Genomic DNA, 25000 nt, shown 5'->3' on the forward strand with positions numbered 1-25000 from the left:
TGTATATTAATATCTCACATTTTCAAGGTTTAAAATTGCTACTGTCTTATTTAACACAGAAAACATGCTTCTCTGTAGATAAAATGAACACTATCTGTTCTCTTATGTCTCTAGTACTAGATGGGAATTTTTTCTACTTTGACAATATTATTTTTAAACAAGTCAGAGGAGTAGCCATGAGCTCCAAAGTAGCCCCTGCATTTGCTAATCTAGTATTAGCAGATTGGGAAATTAATACACTTGTACATTTGCAGGACTTTAAGCACACTCGGTTACATAAGAGATATATTGATAATATATTTTTATTTGTCTGGCAGGGTGGTGAGCAACTATTGTTAGAATTTATAGACTCCATTTCCACTAGCATTCCATTTCTGAAGTTTAAGTTGTCTGCTTGGGGTAAACAGGTTAACTTTATGGACACACAAATCTCTCTTAACACAGGCACCCTTACCTGGAGTTCCACTACCCACAGAAAAGAAACTTTCAGGAACAATTACTTAGAATTCACAAGCATGCACCCTTTTTTCATGAAGAGAAATTTGGCTAGGGGTCAGTTTATATGAATATCTCACATTGTTAGCGATGATAACACTTTTGTTGAAAAATGTAAAATTTTTAGTAACTTTTTACTAGATAGAAACTACCCCAGATCACTAATTGACTCCTTGTTTAATGAAATCTTCACTCTGAAGAATGACAGGTTTCCCCCCTTATTATTAAGTCAGGTTTTATACCAAACAAACAACATGGGGATTTTATTTCAGATGCAGCCTCTTGTACTCCCTCGCCTTCTGCACCACCCAGTCCACAGAATGATTTTAATACCAACCCCCAGGTTATCTCCAATCAGCTTTCAACTCATGTACACACCTCTTCACTATCTGGGTCTTCTAATTCTCACCACTTCAGTTTTTTACTAGGAAGGCACAATTCTGATAGGTACTCTTACTCTTTCCAAACCCTTTCTAATTTATTTCATAGTCTTAATCCTGACTTAACCCGTGTTTTACTGGGCAGCCTATTGACAACTACAGAACTGCAGATTTATCACTTATGTAAACCAGACTGGACTGCAAGTTTCCCCATACCCACTAGCAGAGATTCTCAAAGCATTAAAGACATTTTACATAAAAGTTGGGACATACTAACTAGCAGTCAGGAAGTTTCTAATAGGCTTAGATCTACCCCGATTTTTTCATACAAAAAACAAAAACTTTAAGATTCATGCTTGAAAACAGGGATTCCCAGTGTTTACTGTCTCCAGTTATTAATGATAGTTACACAGCAGGAATGTTTTCTTGTGGAACCTGTGCATACATTTTAGAAGGCACCAGTTTTATTTTCAAACATAACAATTTTTTAGTTTCTTTTCAGAAACATTTTGACTGTAAATCTTTATTTGTGGTTTACGCTGCTACATGTGTTTCATGCTCATCTCTGTATGTGGGGAAAACCATTTGCAAATTGTCTGCAAGAATTAAAGAGCACTGTGCAAAGATGGGAAATTTAGACTTGCGAAATGCTCTAGCCAAGCATGGCCTACATTGCCAGAATTTTACTTGCTTAAATTAATTATACTGGAAAAAGTTACTCAATTCTTTGGAGATGCAAACACTTATTTAGAGGTCATGGAATTATTATGGCAACTGAGACCTAATGCGGACATCCCACCTGGTCTGAATGAAAATTTAAATATCAAATGTGCACTTAAATGGCACCGCTGATTATAAATACATTATTAATATTAAGTCTCTTATTTCACATGTATTAAGGCTCTTGTGTTATAGCTTGTGTGATGTTTACTCTAGTAACTGATACAGGTAATTAATTTCCATCACTATGTAGTAACAGAATTCTATTACTTGTCCACTTCAGATTGTTTTCACTTGGAAAGTAGGAACTCACTACCTTGTGTCATATTTATATGCTGTTCTGCATTTTAAGTTTATCTGATGAAGTCCTTATCACTTAATAAAGGATGAAAGCGCTTAGTACTGGCTCCTGGGTGTTTTGTCCTGTACAATAAGATTTTGTTTATTTTATACAGTCTTTTTGAAGTTTTTTGACTCTATATATATATATATATATATATATATATATATATATATATTATATATATATATATATATATATATATATACTTCTATAGCTCACTTTATCCTGTTGCAAAACCCAAATCTTACTAGTAATATATCACATATTCTTATGAATACTGTAAGAAACACAAATATAGCACACATTTTCTTATTAATATTGTAAGCAAGAAAACACAAATAAAAATCACTGAGCCATTGAACCATGACCATATTATATCATTCTTGCAGAAGGTGCTTTGCTAGTCCTCTCTTTTTGTATATCAATTAAAAAACACGTGGTTGGGTGACATGAAAAAGTAGCCTCTGTCAAATCAGAGGCTCAGACAGAATGAAATGACAACTGTAGTGGTAAAAAAAAATGAAAAAAAACTAATTTCCTTTTTCTCACCTCCCCCAGCCAGTCACCTGACCATAAACACTACAATAGATATCCCTGTATATACAGGCACATATCTTGTAATGTAATATTCAGTCACAATGACCGAACAATATACCTGTTCAGGAATGAGCTGGTTACAAAATCTCTAATTCTGCTCTTTCTAAGTACATGACAGGAAGTATAATTTTAGTCTAATAAATACCCCACCATAGTAAGATTGCTGAGTCACTTGCCCCAGCAAGTAACACTTCATTTAGTACACTTAATGGTATCTTTATAATATTAGGACTATTAATTCTATTAGGTTGCCAACTTGCAAACATTCACCTGGCAATCAGCTCCTCTTTTCTATGTCTTTAACCATACACCTGTTATCGATCATCCTCCAAGGTCAAATTATATTATAAGGGATTCTTCACCCAGTGTACTTTTCCATTTTCTAATTAAACCTCCGGCAGGTATCCTTACAGGATGACTTTTCACAGTGCATGTATACATTACCCAGCAAATTCTTATGTGGTTTCAGCTGCACAGTGAAATATTCACGTTCAGTTTCATGTATAATAGCCTCTTATTTTGAAAAATCAGTTATGGCAGTACAACATCTACTGTGCAAGTTTTGTACTAGGTTTTTCAGTTCTAAATGTTTCATACCATATTCATACACTAATACAGAAATCTAGTGTAAAACAGAGATTCAGACATTGTAGTAGTATGTTTAGTATGTACTACTCATCACTTAAAGTCCAATGTATACAAAGCATCATTGGATATTCCTCACAGAATAGTATAGATGTTCTACTTGTTGTGAACATCATCCCCTTTTAATAATTGCTAAGTTATTTGAAATTGAGGAACTACTTCTGTATTCAGGCAATACAATTCAGGTTTTAATTAAGAAACCCATACTCAAAACTGTGCAGAATCTGAGTACATCAGTAATCAGGCAACAATTTATCCCCATCCAAAACTTTCCCATATATCTGTTCATATTAATGACAACTTTGCACAACACTATTATTTTGTTAAAATAGTTATAACTTAACATCATTAGAATCAGGGAGCCATGATCATGATACACACTTATGAGATGTTTAGACTCGTAAGTAACTAATAATAACCCATAGCATCCACAACCCCTGAAACGGTCTCACAGCTGGCTGCTCGTCTCACCACCATACTCCTCGGGTGCCCTCTCTGCTAATTAACAGCAAGGAAGTTCTCCCTCCATTTCTGAAAGGATGCCCTGAACTGCCCATTCTCTGTTATCCTGAGAGCTACCTGTCATCTGGAAATCAATAAGGAAACTTCAGTCCATACTCCTCAGGTGCCTTTTCTGCTAATTAACAGCAAGGAAGTTCTCCCTCCATTTCCAAAAGGACACCCTGAACTGCCCATTCTCTGTTATCCTGAGAGCTACCTGCCATCTGGAAACCAATAAGGAAACCTCTGTCCATACTCCTCAGGTGCCCTCTCTGCTAATTAACAGAAGGAATTCTCCCTCCATTTCTGAAAGGATGCCCTGACCTGCCCATTCTATATTATCCTGAGAGCTACCTGCCAGCTGGAAACCAATAAGGAAACATCTGTTCATACTCCTCATGTGCCCTCTCTGCTAATTAACAGCAAGGAAGTTCTCCCTCCATTTCCGAAAGGACTCCGTGAACTGCCTGTTTTCTGTTATCCTGAGAGCTACCTGCCATCTGGAAACCAATAAGGAAACCTCTGTGTAGGTAGCCTAAACAAACTCTTGAACTGTGACTGTTACATTTGTTTCCCATCAAACTTGACCTCTCGTGTGTGTGCTTGCAGCCTTCCGCAGCCATTTATCTTCCGCTACCATCCTGTAAAACTCCTTGTATCCTAAAGCGTATATTCTGCTTTAGTGACTAGCTATTACCCCTTTCTGCCACTAGATGTCAGCACTCCCTAAATAAAATATTTAACTAATCTTATTTTGTATTATTGTATCGCAAGAGCTAGAGATCTAATTCTGCTGTTCCCCAATAGTCCCTCATTGAACCTTGATATTTGGGGCTTAACATTTCTCCAAGCATGACACTTACCCCATAACTGCAGGACCAGCCATAGTCCATAGCCTCTCTCTCTGATTTTCTCACAGGATTCTCCTCTTCTTGGCTCTACCCGCTCCGTTTGGCCTACAGGCTCACTCCAGTCCCCCACCCTACTCCCAATTCCCACCCACCTCCACTACTCCTACATTTAGTCCAACCATAATTCTCCTCCCTTTCTCCACCCCTCCAATCACTCATCTCCTCACATTGACCCTCCCCTTCTCATCTCCACCCATCAATTATAAGCCACTTTCCCTCCACCTACAATCTGCATTCTAATCTACACCCCTTACTTCAACCACCAATACCCTACCTACATTATACCTCCCATACTATTCCATCTAACAAACTAATACCAGCTTACTATGCATTCTGCACTAATACAAACCCTTCTTATCCCCTCTATCACTATATTACTTCTAATCCCACTATATTATACTACCTCCTATTCCTCCACTCCTCTCCCCCTCCTTTCTGTCCCACTTCACCACTCCCAACCCCCATCTCATCCTCACAATACAACACTTCCACACTATATCCTCCTCATTAGTGCAGCCCAACCCACTCTACCACTTTAAACTAAAAATCTTACCCACCTCAACAAAACATAGTTTCCCTAAACCTCTGTCAAACTCTCCCCAACATTTAAAGGGTAAACTAAATCTCCTACTACCTCCTTTCTTTAACTGCCTATTCCTGGCAGGTGATATACACCCAAAGCCTGGACCTAGTACTACTACTAACTCCATCCCCCCAATCACTAGCAGTACCAACAGCCTCAAAAGCCTGAAAATAATCACTCTCAATGCCCAGAGTCTAAGAAATAAAGCAACTCTCTTTCATGCCTGGCTAAACTAGGACCTACCTGACATTGCAGCTATTTCTGGAGACTTGGCTAAAACCATACATCTCTGACTCAGAAATCCTATATCCTGGGTTCCAAGCCCTTAGGTATGACCACTTGATAGAAAAGGTGGAGGGGTAACCTTAATATTCTCTAATCTACTCTCCATTATTCCATACCCAAATCCCATTCCTCTGTTTAACAATGCAGAACTAGTAATAGATTTCCTAAAAGTGAATAATCATAAACGCATCTGCATCATATTCCTTTATATTCCCCCAGGTAACAACACCACAACTCTAGAAGAAATCCTCCAATAGGCCTCAACTAATATTAACCTAGAGACCTACATACTAGCTGATGTTAACATAGATTGGAGCAAAATTAACAACCTGAATCCAGCCATATCTGTCAATCTATTCAACTTTACCTAATTTACAAACTCCATTACCAGACCTAACAAAATCAGTCCCCCAGGATCAACTCTGGACTGGATCCTAGTTACCCACCCAAATAACATCTTACACTCAGGCATCCTTCCAGACTCTATTATTGACCACCTACCTGTCTGCTTTTATCTACCAAGCAACCCACTCTTCACCTCATCAGCACCAAGACATACATACACATAACCTTACAAACTTCAGTCCCATAACTTTCTCTAACACCCTCAAACAAACAAACTGGAACACTCTAAAAACACATCCTCTAGACAACGCTGTTGATTACTTTAACTCAGCTTTCCTAAATGTACTCAATTCCCTAGCTCCACCATGAACAATAAGCATAAAATCCAACACCACCCCATGGTTCATAGATTCATAGATTCATAGGTTATTATTAAGCTAACTACCCTTGCGAGCCATTTTAAGCCTAGCCAATTATCCCTTGTGAGACTCAAACCCTGCACCTTGTGTTTGTAAAGCAAACACCTTAACCATTAGGCCACCCTCCCAACCCAAAATGGTTAACTAAGGAAACCAAAAAACTAATGCAACAAAGAGATAAATGCTGAAAACTTTTTCAGCACAATAAACAGACTGAAACCCTTCTTAAATATAAGCAACTTCGCAACCTTACTAAAAGACCAATCAAAGACAAACAATCCCACTATATGAAACTCCAAGCCAACCACTCCAAAAACCCCAAACAATTAACTCACTTCTCAACACAGGTACCAAAAACAACCCCTGCCTTGACACTACTAAGTCTGATCCAGAAATCGCCTCTCTATTTAACTCCTTCTTTACTAACTCTGTAGCCAACTAAGCAAGACCTTCCCAAATAATAACCCGTCCACACAGGTCCAGTCACTCTTCCCCAGCCTCTACACCCAAATCTCCTCCAACTTTTGAACTGAAACCTATTTCTACCTCCTACATAAAAAAACTTCTCTGCAAATGAAAACCATGCTCCAATGCCCCAGATAAGATCTCATCTCACTTCCTAAAAATTGCTGCAGATGGAATTGCCCTCCCCATTAGCATCCTAATCAACAGATCCATACAGGAATCTTATGTCTGCAAGCTGTGGCATGCTGCCTTTATTCATCCTCTCCACAAAGGTGGCAAAAATAATAATACCTCTAACTTTCAAACCCATAGCCATCCTCTCCCCAATATCAAAAATATTGGAAAAAAGCATTCACATCTAACTCATGCCTTTCCTAACCAAAAAACACTTTATCTCTCAAGCCCAGCATGGTTTCCATCCTGGCCATAGCCCTATAACTGCTCTTCTCTCATTCCTAGATATAGTCAACCATGCCCGTGGCTCTGGACAAATAGTATCTACAGTTCTATTAGATCTCTCCAAGGCTTTTGATACAGTCTCCCATACTCATCTCCTAAGCCACCTTGCTAACCTTAACCTCTCTCACAATACCCTATCCTGGTTCTCAAGTTACCTATCTGACAGATCTCAAGCTGTAAAATGGAGAAAAGGCACCTCAAACTTCCTTCCCAGCCCCACTGGGGTTCCCCAAGGATCCATTCTTGGCCCAATGCTGTTTAACATCTTTATCAATGACTTCCACTCTGCCATCCCAAATACCAAAATGGTACAATATGCAGATGACTCCACTTTAATCTGCTGTGCCACCAACCTCCCCGAACTTCAAACACCCAAACTGCCTTCTCCACCATTGAGAACTGGATTCTACAAAACCACCTATCTCTAAAGGCTAACAAATCCAAAATATTACTTTTCTGTTCCTCTTAATCTTCCCCTCTTGATAAAAAATCTTTCCAAATTAGAAGCCATAACAATTCAACCATAGAAATTGTTCCCTTCGCCAAACTACTTGAGGTAACTATAGATGAACACCTAACATTTGGCACCCATATTCAACTAAACATTAAAAAAGCACAACAAAAACTTGGCTTGCTATACAGAAACATCCACTATCTCTCTCCTTCTACGAGACAAACTCTCGCCACTACCTGTCTTCTTCCCTCACTAATGTATGGTGCTCCTCTACTAACTAACTTATCTGCCTCCATCTCTTCCAAAATGGAAAGTTGTTATAATAAAATTTCAAAAGTCACCATCAAAGCCAAATACTCCTCCCACCATTGCTCTGCCCTCCACTTACTAAACTGGCTAGAACTTCCCAACTGTCTAGACTATCTCCAACTTACTATTGCTCAGAGGCTATTATTTAACCCTACTAAATGTCCTGCACTATCCAACATCCTACAACCATACACCCTTCAAAAGCCACTTAGATCTGCTCACCTAAATCTAATTACTGTCTACAAACTAAACCTCCCTGCTGGACAGCTTCTCCTGTCTTTTTCCTTAGCCAAAAAAATGGAATTCTCTCCCTCCTTCATTAAGAACCACAGAAAACTTTGACAACTTCAAATCCCAACTCCATTCTCGCCTCTCCTCCAATTGGAAGTGCAATTGCACTTTCTCCACCTAGCCTTCTTTTCTCTCTACTCTAAATCGTATTTCTATATTCCTTCTGTTTCTAAACACCTTAGCTCCTCCTGGATACTAGTTAATCTAACAATGTTATCTTGTATGCAAAATGTAAGTATTGTAAATAGTCTACTTTCCCTTTTCTCCCCTCCCTAACATTGTACTTATACTGCCATCACAAGACTCAGATACTATGTAACCACTGAAATACTCATGTCATCACATGACTCAGATGCTATGTAACCAATGTACTACATCATGTCTCTGATTTACAATGTAATTGTATCTTTAAATCTTTTATTTTAATTTGTTGTATCTTAATGTTTACTATGTAATGTGTAGCTTTTCTCCCCGGGCCTCCACTGAAAATGGGCTCCTGAGCCCAGTGGACCTCCCCGGTCATCAAACTGAAATAAATAAATAAATAAATAAATAAATAAATAAAGTAACTATGCTATGCTCTCCTTGTACATCAGTGTCTTATAGCATTTGTTTTCAAAGCCCACCCTCTTTATAAAGGGCAATAATAGCTTGGCATAAAGTTCAGATTTAGTTACTGGATACAAGTCCAGTACAGCACACTGACTCAAAGTCCTACTAATCTTGTACCATTTTGTTCCCTTTGAAAACTCTGTATGCATATTTGACCTTGCAAATATGAGTCAGAATCAAAGTGCACATGAGCCATTAATCCACAACAGGCTAAACACAAACCTTATGTGTAAATAACATAACTTATATATCATTTCAAGAAGACCTCATGTAAAATAATGGATCAGTAAAGTCTTTTACAAATTGCCCAGTCAAAATCAAAATAAAATGCTGCTTGGGCATCACTTGCCTGCATTCGAAGCGCTTGACTCTCAGAGCTCCAAGCTTAATTTTTGAGCAGCTACCCTTCAAAAGAAAAACAGACTCTGTTATGTAGCTCTGTGTTAATGGTTGTCACAGGGAGTGCAATTACCATGAAGTTTGTTTGTGTCTTTCGGCTTTTCCCGGTTAGGGGTCGCCACAGTGGAACTCCGGTCCGCTAATGATTGGCAGTTGATTTTTACGTACCAGCTTGCCAAGCCTGATGCACAACCTTCAACGAAGGTATGCCCATTCACGCATGTCTCCACGCAGAAGACACTCTAGCTGAGAATCAAACTGGACAGCGTCTTACTGTGAGGCGACAACGCTACTGCACCATGAAGTAAGGTCTCTAAATGCCACTTTCCATGGTATTGGAGTTTGCACTTTTCTGCACTGCTGTGTGACCATGGAGTAGATATATATAATTTTCTGGCCATGAACAGTGTACTCCCATGTCGGTAGATGTGGAAGAGCTTGTTCCCAACAAAAAGTATTGTTAGAGGTTGACTGAATGTGGCTTCAGTGATTTATTTTTGAGGAAATTGCACTCACTGAAAATTAATTTAGTGAGTCAACATGAGTCCCCCTTAATCACCCTAGATATGTACACAATTAAAAATTATTCTGAAAATGTCTTTATCCATTTAAGTAGCCAGGTGACATCAGTCTTCCACTTGCATGTTTTCTTATGTACACGTGACAACAACCTTCCCTTCTCCTTGCTTGGAGTCTTCTTTTCCAGTCTTCTAGTTCTGCAGTGTCCAAGTCCATGACATTTGCCCTGTTACAGTTCCATGGACTTTTGACGCTCATAATCCAATGACTTGGACATTCTCTGTTCCCTAGCCATCACCAACTAAGATGAAATACACATTTGCACTTATTTTGCAAAAAAATCTTCAGAATAACTGTAAATGGTACATTATACCTTAGTTTATTCCATCAACAAGCCAAAGCCATTACTGTTTCTGAACAGTAGACTCTTCAAAAATCACAGTCCATGAACTCTGATCTTCTATCTAGTGTTATCCTCTTGCCAGGTTATCAAAGCTGTGAGAAGGCCTGATCCTTTTCATATCAAGTGACTAACTGTACTGAAATCCATCTTCATTCATTAGCAAGCAATATCTTAGAAAAGCCAGTCTTCATTCTCTTAATTCCCAATTAAGCACAGATTTCTTCACCTTGCTTTATCCACAAGTGTAACTCACTTCTGTTCTAAATAGCTATTTGACTACTTTACTCCACAGACTTTATTTGCACATCAAGCAGTCCTTGACAGATCAAAACCATCACATTGTTCCTTAAAAATGTTTAAGAAAAAGGAACAAGAGCTCAACACCAATCACTACTTTAATGAGTAAAATAAAACACAGCAAGCAAAGCTTCTGAGTTACAAAACTCTTTCTCAGTGCATTGAGAAAGAGTTTTGTAACTCGAAAGCTTTACTTGATATGCTTTTTTATTTTATTCATTAAAGTAGTGTTTGGCGTTGCGCTCCTGTTTCTTTTTCTCGGGCATTTCTGTTGTTTTGCCTTCAAGAGCTTTTTGGACACCAGGACTGGTTGGTTTTGCATATTGTTCTTTAAGAAATTCACTAGAATCATTCTCAGGTGGCCTGAGCTGCTTCCCATAATGAATCAAAAATCCAAATGCAACTTTCATCTGGTACCTGATCACTTCTGGGGCATTTTCCATGCCTACTTTTTATAACCCTATAAGTCTTTGCCTATCGCTCTGTCTTCACTGGAATGTGGCTCAACATTAATGAGATGCCTCTCATATTCTTTTCTTTTCTTTTTTTTTTTTTTTTGCCATTTCTGAAGCCATTATTGTGAAAACAACTAACTCCTTGGGCTTGGTCAATAAGTATTCCATTTACAGTGGATGAAGTTTATATAATTACACATGTACCTGATCCCTATTAATATACTACTGATGTCACAGAGTTCCTGGCCATCACAATGCAGTGTTTCTTTTGTGAGGGTCACCCCTGATGTCTTCCTTGAGGAAGAAAAGCTGCTCATTTTCTTCTAAACATGCTTGCCCAACATATGCTCTGGGTGGCTATTGTGGAAGGCACACTCTGGGCTAAGAATGTATATTTCAAAAGGTGGTTTAGACTTCATTCTGTCTTTTTTTTTTGCTGTTGTCAGCATTTTATTCACTGTAAATCTAGACCTTTGCCATCTTTATTCTCTACAATAGATAATTAAATTGTTGGGTAGCTTTTATTGGACTGATGTCCTTATTTATATATTAAGCTGAATACAATATACATTAATTCATATATTACCAGTTTGGGCTGACAGTTCCTTTGTTGTAAGTTACATTGTGATGGGCCATTTCATACCTTTAGAATAAAATTCAAAAGCTGATTATTTGGAGAAAAACACTGAAGTATCATCCAATATTTTGACTCTGACTCACTTTCATTATTCCTAACTCTGCTTGCTGTCACTTTATTTGTTGTAACACATTTACCTTGCTGCACAATTTAGTTTGGCACGGGATCTAGGATAGCTGGAAATGCCTCCTAGTTTTAACAATGAACAACGTCTGCTAGTCACAGGATAGAAAAGTCATGTTGTTTTATCAGTCACTCATGAAAATGTTCATAAGTCCCAGTTGCAGCAAAAAAGGAAAACATCTGATGAACTGACATTATTTACATTTGCTTTTGGCTTGCTCTGTAAACTGCTAAATACATTTTGTTACTATGGTTTTAAAAAGGTTATGCAAAACTTTCATTCATGAACTATGTGCAGGTTTAGCTGTTTGGACTGCTAATAAGAAATTGAAGAAAATGAAAAAGATAATACTCTCTTCTTATAAAGTAAAACATGCTTTACACTCAGATTAAAAATTATCCTTATTTATAATGCAATTGACCAGATGTACTCTGTAAATTGTGAAATGTAGAAGCACATTATACCAATAAAGCAAAGTCTAGGAAATGTGTAATAAAACATTTGACTAAAAATCAAAAATGGATATTAGGAATAAGTGACTGTAGGGTAAATGACGGTGAACATCTCACAACTGCATGTAAAAAAGTATAACTGCAGTTATTGCTTACCTCAGAATCCCAAAGTTGTAGTTAAGTTACCCAGATGAAGTATGTAATTAATTTACATCCCTACTCAGAGCTTAAATGTTAGGATTCTCTAATATTACTATTACAACTACAAATAATGAAGGAGGTATTGACAAAATTTAAGGTACTGTTAACTTCTCTTTTCACTTTTAACCTAAGTGTTTTTTAATGTAAGTATTAAACAATAATTTCCATTTAAATTCAGAACCATAGTTTTTGAATTGTACTTTATGACAGTATGATATAGAGTAACAAGAGCTAAGGTACACCTTATGACAGTATGATACAGAGTAACAATAGCTAAGGTATACTTTATGACAGTATGATACAGAGTAACAAGAGCTAAGGTATACCTTATGACAGTGTGATACAGAGTAACAAGAGCTGAGGTACACCTTATGACAGTATGATACAGATTAACACAGTATGATACAGAGTAACAAGAGCTGAGGTACACCTTATGACAGTATGATACAGATTAACAAGAGCTAAGGTATACTTTATGACAGTATGATACAGAGTAACAAGAGCTAAGGTATACCTTATGACAGTGTGATACAGATTAACAATTGCTAAGGTACACTTTATGAGAGTATGATACAGAGTAACAAAAGCTAAGGTACATTTTATGACAGTATGATAGAAAGTAACAACAGCTAAGGTACAATCACAAATGGTATGACATTGCTGCAGACTGAGCTGTATGACTGCATGGATGTAGCCATGGCATGATGGACCTTCAAAACTAATGACAATAAAATGTCAGTGAAAATAAGCTGCCATGTATAAACACAGAGGACTGACCACAGAGTATTTGCTACCAATATGACTGCAAAGCATTTAGGTTTGATAGCAATTTATTACTGGTGTAACAGCAGCACTTGATTATCTTAATGCCTTGCAAGTTTGATACTGCAGGCAAAATTGCAACATGGCAGAGCTAAACAACTTCTGCTATTTTCTCAGTTATTCCCAATTGCTTGATAAATAAACTTGATAAATAGCATGACTTACTGAAGCTCAACAGTGAAAACTACAATATTCGTGGCACTATTTTTACAGTATTTCTGGTCTTACTAACAATTGTATCATCTTGTTTTTCCGCACTGGCATCATATTATGAGGATACTTTAGTTACAGGCCTTTTCAGAAGGAAGATTAATCAGACTATTATCCCCAATCCATTTTGTGAAGATTTACCCTGGAATTCATTAATGCCTACACTAAGTGTACACCGTTTTGAGGGAACTGACAACACAGTCATAACTCACACCTTCTTCCTCCTAGTTAATTTTCCTACTGATTTTCTTGCAGCCTTAGTTATTGAGGGGGATTCATAAAGCTTATCACAAAGTGTAGACTACATTTGTGTACAGGATATTATTGAATACAAATAGTGCACACTTAGTGTAGGCGTTTATGAATCTGCCCCTCTGACCACTGCTATTATGAATTTATTATTTTTTAATTTATTCTTTTTAGTCACAAGGCAGGAAATATTGTTAAGCAATTTGGCCAAGGATACTACCAATGCTGTGACCAAAGGAACAACAGTATTTTTGCATGATTTGGGATTATTTCTGGCAATAACTTCTGTATTTTTCATTTTATATATATATATATATATATATATATATATATATATATATATATATATATATATATATATATATATAGCTTAACTGTAAAGCATTGTTATTTGTTCTAAATACCCATAGCTGCACATCTGATTTCAGTATAATTTATTTGGCAGAAGAACTGGACAAATTCTGAAATGGTGAATAACAAGAATCCAAAGAGATAATTACTGTCAGTAACTGGGATGGTCAGGTATACTGTTTATACAGGCACAAGACTATTGCTAACAAGAAAAAAACATGGGCATCTTAGCTTTGTTCCTTTGTGCAGCTAATACCTGTACATGTGGATTTTTTATTTATTTTTATTATTATTATTTATGAGCTGGAATAATCACCGAAAGAAATAAAGCTATGACTTGAACTTTGAAAAAATGTGGTGTAAATTAATAAGAAATGAGGAAAGGATGAGCTGTTTTAACTTTTTTTTCTTTTTTTTTTTAGGGTGGAGACCACGGAGATCCATAATATTCTGTAGCTGGGGCTCAGAAGAGTATAATCTTATAGGATCATCTGAATGGGTGGAAGTAAGTATATGTGTTCTGCATAATCCCAGTAAAAACTCATTTGTTGAAGTTTGTGATGAAACTGATTTTCCAGTACATTAGTCAAATGATTCTGGTCAGCATAATTTTACTTCTTTGCTACTTCTACAACATTAGACAATACTACAGAAGTTTTAATATTAGAAGTGAGAAACTCACATGATATAAAAGTGACTACTAAACAGTTTCCTATCTGAGTTGCTCATCACATCAGGCAAAAAAAAAAAACATCTTACTGCATTATTTGACACACCAGCAAATACAGAATGCTAGTCACATGTAGTAATCTTGCATCACTCTTATCACATCATTTGTAATTTCCGACTATGGCTTCTGCTTCTAGGTCTTATAGAGTGACATAGAGGGTAATTCCAAGTTAATCATCCATTACATGCTGACAAACACCTAGTTGATTTCAGAGATAACACTTTTGCTTCTTTATCCACAGCAGTTCTGATGTAGGCACTGGAAAATGAAAACATGGCAATAGAAACACGACAGTGTACCTGAAACACCAAAATCCTATAAAGAAAAACAGAAACAGTTGACATTTTATAATATTACATTTTTATTTTAACAAAGAGTTGAAAACTAATTACTTGCATTATTTGTAAGTATGGACTGATCTTCCTAATCTCATGTTTCTGTATCAGATATCCCATTTGCTTGGAATGAAGGTTAGCCTACCTTTCTACCAACACCTTCTCTGATCTGTGAAGACGTCCTGACAACACTGGACTTTCATTAGCAGCATTAGGTACCAACAGTACTAGGAATAATAAATGAAGACTTGTAATCAGCTAGCTGTGGAAGTATGACAGAAGTGAAATAAAATAATCATTAATGATACCTTCTTGAGCAGTGTCCCCTATAAGATTTGAATAAAAGTTAGGATGTTTCAACAGAAGGTCCAAAAACAACAATTTATGTTTTGTAAGGTTTATAGAAAAAGAAGGCCCCAGGCATAATCAGATATATATGTGTAAGTTTGTTTTGTTAACTGGGTATATGTGCGCTAAGTTGTTTTATCTACAGATCATTGATTATTTCAACACAAAACTCCTACAAAAGACAGCTCTGCTGCAGCATCTTCAGTATGTTTTCCTGCAAGACAAAACTAAAGTATTAGTCCATAAAACTAGATGTACTGATCAGTAATTTTGCAACAACATTACTTTGATAGTCGACACCCATAAATATATTTTATTCATGATGGCTTAACTGAAACAATTAAAAAACTTGTATAACATTCCATAAGTATCACTGACCCAGTTTATTTGTTAATGATGTGTTTTTGTTGAAGGTTACCTATGCCAAGATTGGACAGTTTGTGTAAGAGTTTTGGATGTGTCAAATGTTTTGTAGAGGTTTAGAAATATTAAACAGGCCAGCTTATCTTCACTTCTGCGATTATAAACTGTATTTGGAAAAGCCAATAAACTGAGTCTCTAATATGGCTGGGGCAGAATCCTGGCTTCTCTGCACATGTTCAAGTTGAAATTGTTTGAGTGTCAGTAGCCTTCAGGAAAAAAATAGATTAATGGCATGAAACTGAACACTTTTTCTCATAGCAAATCATTGTTGATGTGATTATATTGTACAAACAATGATTAACTTCTTTTGGGAGATTTGTTTTCATTCTTAGTGTTGGTGTGACTGTAGAGTTAGGATATATAAGTTTGGTGGGAAGGTGGGTTTGTCCCCCTCCAAAAAACAAGAAAATACGAGTTTTTCACACTTTTGCGGTTTGGACATTTTTTTTTTCAAAGGGACCAAAAAGCACATAATCAGCTTGATTTTATAGTTACAGATCAGTCTCTACAGTACTCTCTACCATTACTCCTCCCACATTTTTACCCAAAGTAGGCAAAAGGCACTTGCATTGCTTTTGTAGAATTGATGCTAACTTTAGGGCATTGTAATGTATTGCTGAATAACATCACCGTAAACATAAAAGTCTCAAATCCAACTTTGTTTATCACATGGCTTACTTTGCCACACTATAAGCTGCCTTCTGCCTTTGAATTATATGAGCTTTAAAAAAGGAAGTTGCTCCTGACTCACAGATCGTGCTTTCAGTTTATTTAAAGTGGCCCCATGTGTGTTCTGTGTAGACACATAGCTAATAATCTCTGCCACTAATGTCGAATCACTCATTGAACCCTTTTCACTTTGAGTTGTCGTATATACCTGCACGGTTGCCAAGGTTTTCTGAGAATTTGTAAAAGTCATAAATCCTCAAGGAAAAATAAACTTTGAAAAGAGCTGATGCACCATGTGAATGTTTAACTTCTTTAATATGCATTTTCACATAGAAACTGAAAATGATGCCCTATTATATGGAGTCTGAAAACAATAACCATTTTCAAAATAACACATTTATTTTCTATTTTATGCCTTACCAGCTTGTTAAAGTAATGCCAGAACTGATACTGACATTTAGTTGTTTCAAAATTATAACAGACTATAGCTACTGTACCTTGCCTGATATGCAGCTACTGTTGGGCTCAGAAAGAAAAGCCTCTGAGCCCTTTCAATTTTAATTTGACTTACTTGCAGATGATCCCAACCTACCAGTTTCTCCTGCATATAGGCCACATAGTCATGCCCTTCTTTTTTCAGTTAGTTAAATAATACAGATATTTTTACCAGGCTCTTTCCTCATGATCAACTTATTTCTCCTTTGTCATCTCAACTGAAGTAATTAAATAAACCTATTGTTCTTTTAAATCTTTACTTTCATATTACATGCCCTCAGTGGTGCCATCATGGGTTTTAACCACCTTTACACTCTTATCTCCTCAGATGCGCGATACAACTCTCAAGTTCAGCATCCATTTTCTCAGTTATCAGCACTAGTTGTTCCTAATGTGCCAGTTCAGATACTTAAAATCACAAATAAAAAAGGCTAATAGAATTCTAGAATATTTCTGTTTATCAAGCCCAAAATTCTTCTAACACCTTGGCATTAAGTTTTGGGTGGAAGTTACAAAATAAAAATTGATTATGCTATTTAAAACAATTCCTCTTGCAGACCCACTGTAGAAACCACAGCACTGTCAGGATCTATCATGCAGTTTGCAGACATATTCAATGACTTCAACAAACCCTATAAAATATCTTTGCTTGTTTTTTTTAACATTTTATTGATATTTTATATACGGGGACAAACATACTAACAAAATAAAATACATAATAATGTACACAATTCTTACTGTATGCATCACTCAGAGTCGTTAAAGAGCCAAACAGTATAAATTTGTCATAGAACATAGATTAGTATTTCTCTTTATATAACATTTAATTTTATTCAGTGATTATATTCTGATGTTATTTTTTTTCATTTTCATCTTAATAGTAGACCTTTTTGACATGCAGTGGTGGCAGTATCTATAATTTCTATAAATGAAAGGGTGACCTCATTTTTTTCTTCACTTATTTACCAGTTTTCAGCATCAGTACTGTTGCTGCAAATGCTTACTTACAGTTATATTATTTTTATATACTTCCAAATAACTTAAGATAAAAAATAGGTGAACATGCCCTCTCATTACAGCACCATTACAGAAAATCCATAACCGAGATCTTATTCAAGATCTGATATTAAGTCAGTTTAGTAATAGGTAACCGCATTGCAGACAGCTGAATGTGGAGAAGAAACAGACTATGACCTTACCAACAAAACAGCTGTACCTTCCTTTGGTGAGGCTGTAATCATATCTAGTCAGAAGGGCATGCCAAGACTATAACCTCTCATATGGGTAGCCTCAGATACCGCCTGAACAAAGCTAAAAGCCTGTATAAAAACTGAACTTTGGACTGAAACGAAATGTTAAACAATGCATTACTTTATTCTTCCAGAAGTCATCTACCCCAGGAAACTACTAAATTAAGCATATTTCCCTGAGAGTTGACCCAGCTGTTCAGGATTTGGGAACTTATGTGAACAGTGACTTAAGTTTTGACCAGCACATGTCCATGTTGAAAGAAAGCCCTTCTATATTGCACAGCTTACAAACAAAGGGATTTTGTCTAGATCTAGGGATGTCATTGTCCCCTATACTCATCCCTCATTAGGCCAATCATTGAATATAGTGACCTTTGGAATGTATCTGTCCAGACACATGCAATAACTGGAATGTCCACAGAGATACCGTACTAAAAGGATGCAAAGCCTAAACATGTCCTACATGGACAGACTCAAAGTTCTGTCACTATACTCAGTATCCTACAGACTGCTAAGAGGTGATCTGTGTCTGGCATACAAGGCATCCTCTGACTCATTACTGATGGATTTACTGCACATCAGCAAGTCAAATGGCATCAGAAATACTCAGTCTAGGGATCAAGAGAATGGTTTAAAGGGATAGGATACCATTGCCCTGGAACAGATTCCTCATCAACATAAAGCAAAGTTCATCTTTGTCCATACTCAAGTGCAACTTAGATCTATGGATGGGAAACAGAAAAGTTACCCCAGGATTGCTTCCTATATGGGGCCCTTCCAATTATCTATGGTATGATCACAGTTATTCTTTTTAAGGGTAATATATAATTATTGACCATGGGATGAGTAAGGCCAAATATATCCAAATGGAACAGGTTATTTCAAGCACAAAAAGGGAATTTAGCTATGTTTAAAATGGCTCACAAAGGCAACTAGCCCAGCAGTTACATATGAACCTATGAACCTATAACATGGAGGAGTTTCATGGTAAGTCCAAATGATTCATTATTGACATGTGGATTAACTTTACAAGTTACAAGCCATCCTGGAAAACTAAAAATCAAGTCATTTAGGAAGTCATTAAATACATTCAGAAAACTTCCCAAATATCAGAGTTCATGGTCAGTGGACAGATTTGCAGTCTGTTCCTGCTAAAAGGATGTACTCATATAAGTTGATCATCTCATGATTTGTCTGGAACAGCTCCATGCAGGTCCTAAAACAAGTAGATAAACCACCACTGATGCAACACTGTTTGTGACTTACCAAATTACCTGCTAGTATGGCTGCAATTAGATGAGGGCTGAAATGTTAATACAGCCACATTTCAGTAATCAATTCCAGAAGGAAATCTTTCTTCTAGTCACAAAAGTGAGACCAAAATTATTATGTATGGATGTAATGTTGCAGAATAGAGCATGTGATGGGGATCCTAGGATTGATGGGTCTATATTAGCGTGCTGAAATTGCATTGCAGCGAACACCTAATCATCGACCCTAATTCAGCAAAAATCATTTCAGCGATTCACTGAATTTGCTGAGGGGAAGGAAATACTTGCTCTAGAGCACAACGGACTGACAGCTAAGCAAATCAAACCCACCCCAGTGGGGTCTGTGCCCCCACATCCCCTAACTATATATACCAACTCCGAGATCACACTACTGTGGAGAAAAGGGCAACGTTGTGCTATAGGGTTAGTATTTTTTTACCTTCAGTAAATTCAATGAATTGCTGAAATGATTTTCTCTGAATTAGGGTGGATGTGCTCTGTGTGGAGTCTGCATGTCCTCCCCGCGGTCGAGTGGCATTCGAAAGACATGCGTGAATGGGCGTGCCTTAGTTGAAGGTTGGGCACCGGGCTGGCACCTTGGCACCGTAAAAATCTACTGCCAATAATTAGCGGACCAGAGTTCCGCTGTGGCGACCCCTAACCAGGGAAAGCCGAAAGAAGGACAACAACAATTAGGTGTTTGCTGCAATGCAATTGTGGTGAACTAATATAGACTCGGACTGATAACTCTTTCTGTCACAGATTATATAGTAACACCCTCTGAGGCTCTCTGAGACAGCTAGCTTTCTTGTCTCAGTATTAATACTTCCTGTGGTAGTGACTCTGATCTAGTCAAGCTAAGGACCAGCATTCTTTGAGTTTTACCCTAAGATATCTGAAGATGTCTAGTTGGTAACATCAAAAAGTTATACTAGGAATCAGGTATGTTGAATCAGAAATAGAGTGAGCCAAAAGAAAAGAGGTGACATCTCAAAGGGCAATAACAGAGCATAATGAAATTGGGCTGGTGGGATTGTTGTTAAAGAAAGTCATATGTATATGTATAAGGGCTCAAAACCTCAGATATAAGAAGAGCTTTGCCCTTGTTATTAAAGCCTTTTGTTGTTTTGCTCATTTTGAAACAATGTCTTCTAGTAAGTTTTGGTCATAATACCTTCTGAAACACCAGCAAAATGCACATGTTGAAGTCTGCATATAAAAAAAGTGTGATAAACTGTAAACCTACAATATTTTAACCTGGGACATACAGTATCTTAACACTAAAAATGTTCATTTTTTTCCAGAAGCTTTTTAACCAGTCTGCTTTTGGCACTATACCATGAATGCTATATCTGATCTTATTTCATGCTAAAGTTGTCTTCACTGTGCAAAATCACCATTTACACCCAATCATAAGCATATTTCTTTAGTTTATTTTATATGAGACAACCATAAGAATTTGGCCAGTTTTAATTAAAGTTATTAAGGCTACCATGTTATAGATTTTAGTTTTGGCAATGCAGTCTAATAATTTAGACATTTTCCTTGATTGAGTCAGACATATCTAAGTGGCTATTTACTTGTGAAAGCCCATACATGCAACATTATTTCTCATACACTGGCTAACATTCTGTTTTGCTTTTTGCCAAATGACTCATGCCCCCCCCCACCAATATTATCTTATAAAACCATTTTAACTTCTGTTTCACTACCAACAGTTTCTTGACTGTGCTTATGTAATTATACTGTGGCATGTCACTTGTAATACAAGTGTATATACAGCACCGATAAATGCTTATCAGTCTTATTAGTTTATGTCCTGATATTATGTAGTTGTATATTTATTTTCTTGTTTCATAATATGAAGTACAGATTTCATTATGCAATTATTTATAAAGATGTTAAGAAATAATTGATATCATTCATGCATTATATATATTTTTTGCAGGAAATGGTAAAACCTCTAAGTGCAAGAGCAGTTGCTTACATAAATATTGATTGTGCAATTGAAGGTAAGATGGCATATACTGAAAACTGACTGTCTGAAATGCCTTTTTGTTCTGCAATTTCTGATTTTGTAAAGAATAAAGACAGATGACATTATTAATTAATTAATTTGCCCAGCTGTATATTTATTAAGCTGAGTTGTGTACTTAAAACCATCATTGTTTACAATGACAAAAACTCTAATGTATGCAAACATTTGCAACAATATTTCATGGTAATGTTGACTAGAATAGCAAATGTGTTGTAAAAAGGTAAAATACCACCTTGAATTCATTTAATGTTCACACATAACTGTGCATGTTAATTGCCCATTAGTACTTGTTGACTGCAATCACATGTGCATTAAACCAGCTACAAATGTTCTTTTGCCTGGAGCCTGTTTCCTTTGCCTTACTTTTACGCATAACTCATTGCAGTCTTCTGTGACCTGTATAGTATTATTTCCTTCCAGATCGTATAAATGCAGAATGTCTTGCTGACAAAGATAATTCATATGGTAAGAATGAAACAATCACAGAGAGCAATAATCATGTGATGGCTGGGTACCAATCAGGATCATGGACAGGTGAAAGAAGAATAATGCCTAGGCACTGGACTTTCAGTAGGTAATTTTAATGCTTTGCATTGGCTGCTGGCAGTGGGCAGTACTCAACATATTGGCAATAAAGTGTTGATATCATTAAAGATGCCCTGAAAAAAATAAGTGAATGTATCTTTATTTCAGAAAGGGGCATAAGAAGAGACCAAGATGACATTAGTATTTAGAATGCAGGCAGAAAGGACCCTGAGAGCAGACTAGAGGCTTATTTTCTGGAAAAGAAGTTAAAAATTCCCAAGCATAAAGTTGCACTAATGCCAGAGCTTGCCATTTAATACAGAATCAGTGTTATGGATAGGAAAGGCCAGTACAGGATTGCTGTGATTGTCGTGTTCATGGATTACAGAAAATAATTAATCATGGTCATGCAGGAAAATAAAAATGACTAAGATAGAGGAGAGGTACTATGCGTGTGAATAAAGAGCTAGTGGGTGAGCAGAGTATGGGCAGAAATGGTCATTTTTATGCACCCATAATGCTGTGTGATATTGTCTAACAAAAGCAAGATGTTGCTTAGGGTACAGGCAGCAATAGCTGCAAGGGCAGATCATGAAACCAAGGCCTACAACCAGTTTGTTACCACATGGGTTAATGTTTGGGCCATTCCCTTCGTTGGGATTTTCATTTCTGACTTCACGGCGGGACTGCATAGTAAATTGAACCGCTCTACAGGCAATACCAAACTATAGTCTGTAGTGGTGGATGGTTGAAGTATAAAAAGAAGTTGACAGACTGATGTCATGGCAAAAAGCTGAGAATGTGACTTCAAATTTAAAATGCTAGTCTCTGTAGTTAATGTGTCAGAACCCTAGAAAGGAGTACCGAATGTTCCTTTTCTTACCCCTATTGTCCTTCAGTTTATGGGTAAAAGCGGTGAGAAGAGAAGCAGTGTCAGCACAAATCATTAATGCATAGCTGAAGAATGAGGTGAAAATACAAATAAGCACCAAGTACTCTACCTACAATCTCCTTCAGTATCGCTTATTGTGTTGGAGGATCTAGTTAGAAGGGTGGGAGAGTAAATGAGGGAGCTTGAAATTAGAGGATATGGAGAACCTAGTTTAATCTGTTTGTGGAAGACTGCATGCTCATGGCTAGGATTACAAATGATGCATCAGAGGTGGTACTCGTGAAGTTTGAAAGATAAAGGGAAACAGCAGGACTAGAATGTAACTTAAAGAAAATAAGAATGATCAGAAAAGGGGGAAGTAAAAATGGAACATAAAAGCAAGAGTAGTACTTAATCCATGTGCAAAGAACGTAGGTAAAAGTAAGAGAAATAGTAGAGAAAACAAAAGGGAAAAACTACAGTAAATTAAAGCAAAAAATATATAGGGGACCTAATAAAATGGAAGGAGAAAAGCGATAATAAGATAGAGTAAAAATGATAAACTAAACAAAAACAAAAACAAAAACTCAGTAAAATAAAAATAAATAACCACGGCAGCAGTACCAATGAAAGCTACTTTAATAATGTAACCATAAAACACCAATACCATTATCAGTACAAGTTAAAACAAATTACTAGGCAGACTAAGCGCTTTCACCCATTTCACCCAGGACTTCATCAGAGTGACAATTAAAACAGATAATTCTTAAATAGTCAGAACAACTGTCATGTGACCACTTAAATCACCTATACATTTTTTAACGCAAATAATCAGTGCAGCTATCATGTGATCACTTAATTCACCCCTCCATTTTTAAAAAACGTTTCTGGTCCAAATAGTTTTACGCCAACCTCAGGCAAAGACTAAGTAAACATAACATAAAATATAAAAAGCATACTCTTATGAAAATACATATAAGAACATATAAATGTAAATATAATTAATATATCTATTGATTTAAATCTTAACAGACTGTATGTGCTCAATATGGATTATTCTGTTACCAAATTAAAAACTGCTAAAAAGCCTGTACAAACAATAGCCTTAAATTTAGACGTACACTTTCTTTCATACCTCCTTTGCCCTCATTTTCAAGATGCTCATTATTGAGCAACAATCATTAATGCCAGGGGACATTTTGGCATTTAGTCCCAACTGTCACATGGTTTCCTTAACCTATAAAAGATTATTATAGTCACCTCCCCTCTGGTCTTCACTTATTTTATCAATAATAAAAAATAAAAACCTTTTAAAATTATCACATTTTGTACTATGCATATACAGTGCATTAGTTGTTTTTTTGTTTCTTATATCTCTCACATGTTCGGCTATTCTGTCTTTTATTCTCCGTGTGGTCTTCCCAACATAAAATGATGGGTAACACAAACACATGGCCATTGTGGTGTTATAGTTGCACTGTCCTGGGCATTGGATGTTCCTATTAAACCCACTGATGGATACGTAGGGACCATTATTTATGTTTTTACAATACCTACACATACCACAGTTCCTCATTTCTGATCTATAATTCCTTATTTTTTTACTTTTTTGCCTTTCTAATATGTTTTTCAAATTATTTCCCCTACTATATGTTATCTGTGGTTTGTTTCCCAATAAAACTTTCAATTCATAAGGTATAGTGAAGTCCCAAACTTTATTAACAATATCCACCATATAGGGGGTCTAGGGACTGTATTGTATAACCATGGCACCCATTTTTTCACACACTTTCAAATTCTTATCCGTGGATTGCCGTGCTGATGTAAGGATAGGGTAAATGTAGTGTAATGTTTCTTGATCACTTCATTTCTGATCTTTAATAAAAACTTCACAGGATAACATCTATCCTTAAACATGCACAATAAACCCCCCAGTTCTTCATCAAACTTCACCATCCACCATCTGCCCCTTAACCATACTTCTTTTTTTGATAGAGAGGGTGACAGCTGTCAAAATGTAGTAAGGAATTAGAATAAGTTTTTTTCCTATAAATGTTAGAACACAAAACACCATCCTCTTTGTATAGGAATATATCCAAAAACTCAATCTCG

General features: G+C 36.5%; 1 protein-coding gene across 1 annotated transcript in view; it reads left to right on the forward strand.

Moving 5' to 3' along the window:
- The window catches only part of LOC122803868 (putative N-acetylated-alpha-linked acidic dipeptidase), an 812772-nt gene that overhangs the window by 371656 nt on the left and 416116 nt on the right, over positions 1 to 25000 (forward strand). Inside the window, 2 exon segments of the mRNA XM_044073548.1 lie at positions 14356 to 14438; positions 21403 to 21466. Of these exon segments, the coding sequence (XP_043929483.1) occupies positions 14356 to 14438; positions 21403 to 21466 (147 nt within the window).

This window comes from Protopterus annectens, chromosome 6.part0 (genome assembly GCF_019279795.1).
Source record: "Protopterus annectens isolate FY-2018-M chromosome 6.part0, PAN1.0, whole genome shotgun sequence".
Lineage (NCBI taxonomy): Eukaryota > Metazoa > Chordata > Ceratodontiformes > Protopteridae > Protopterus > Protopterus annectens.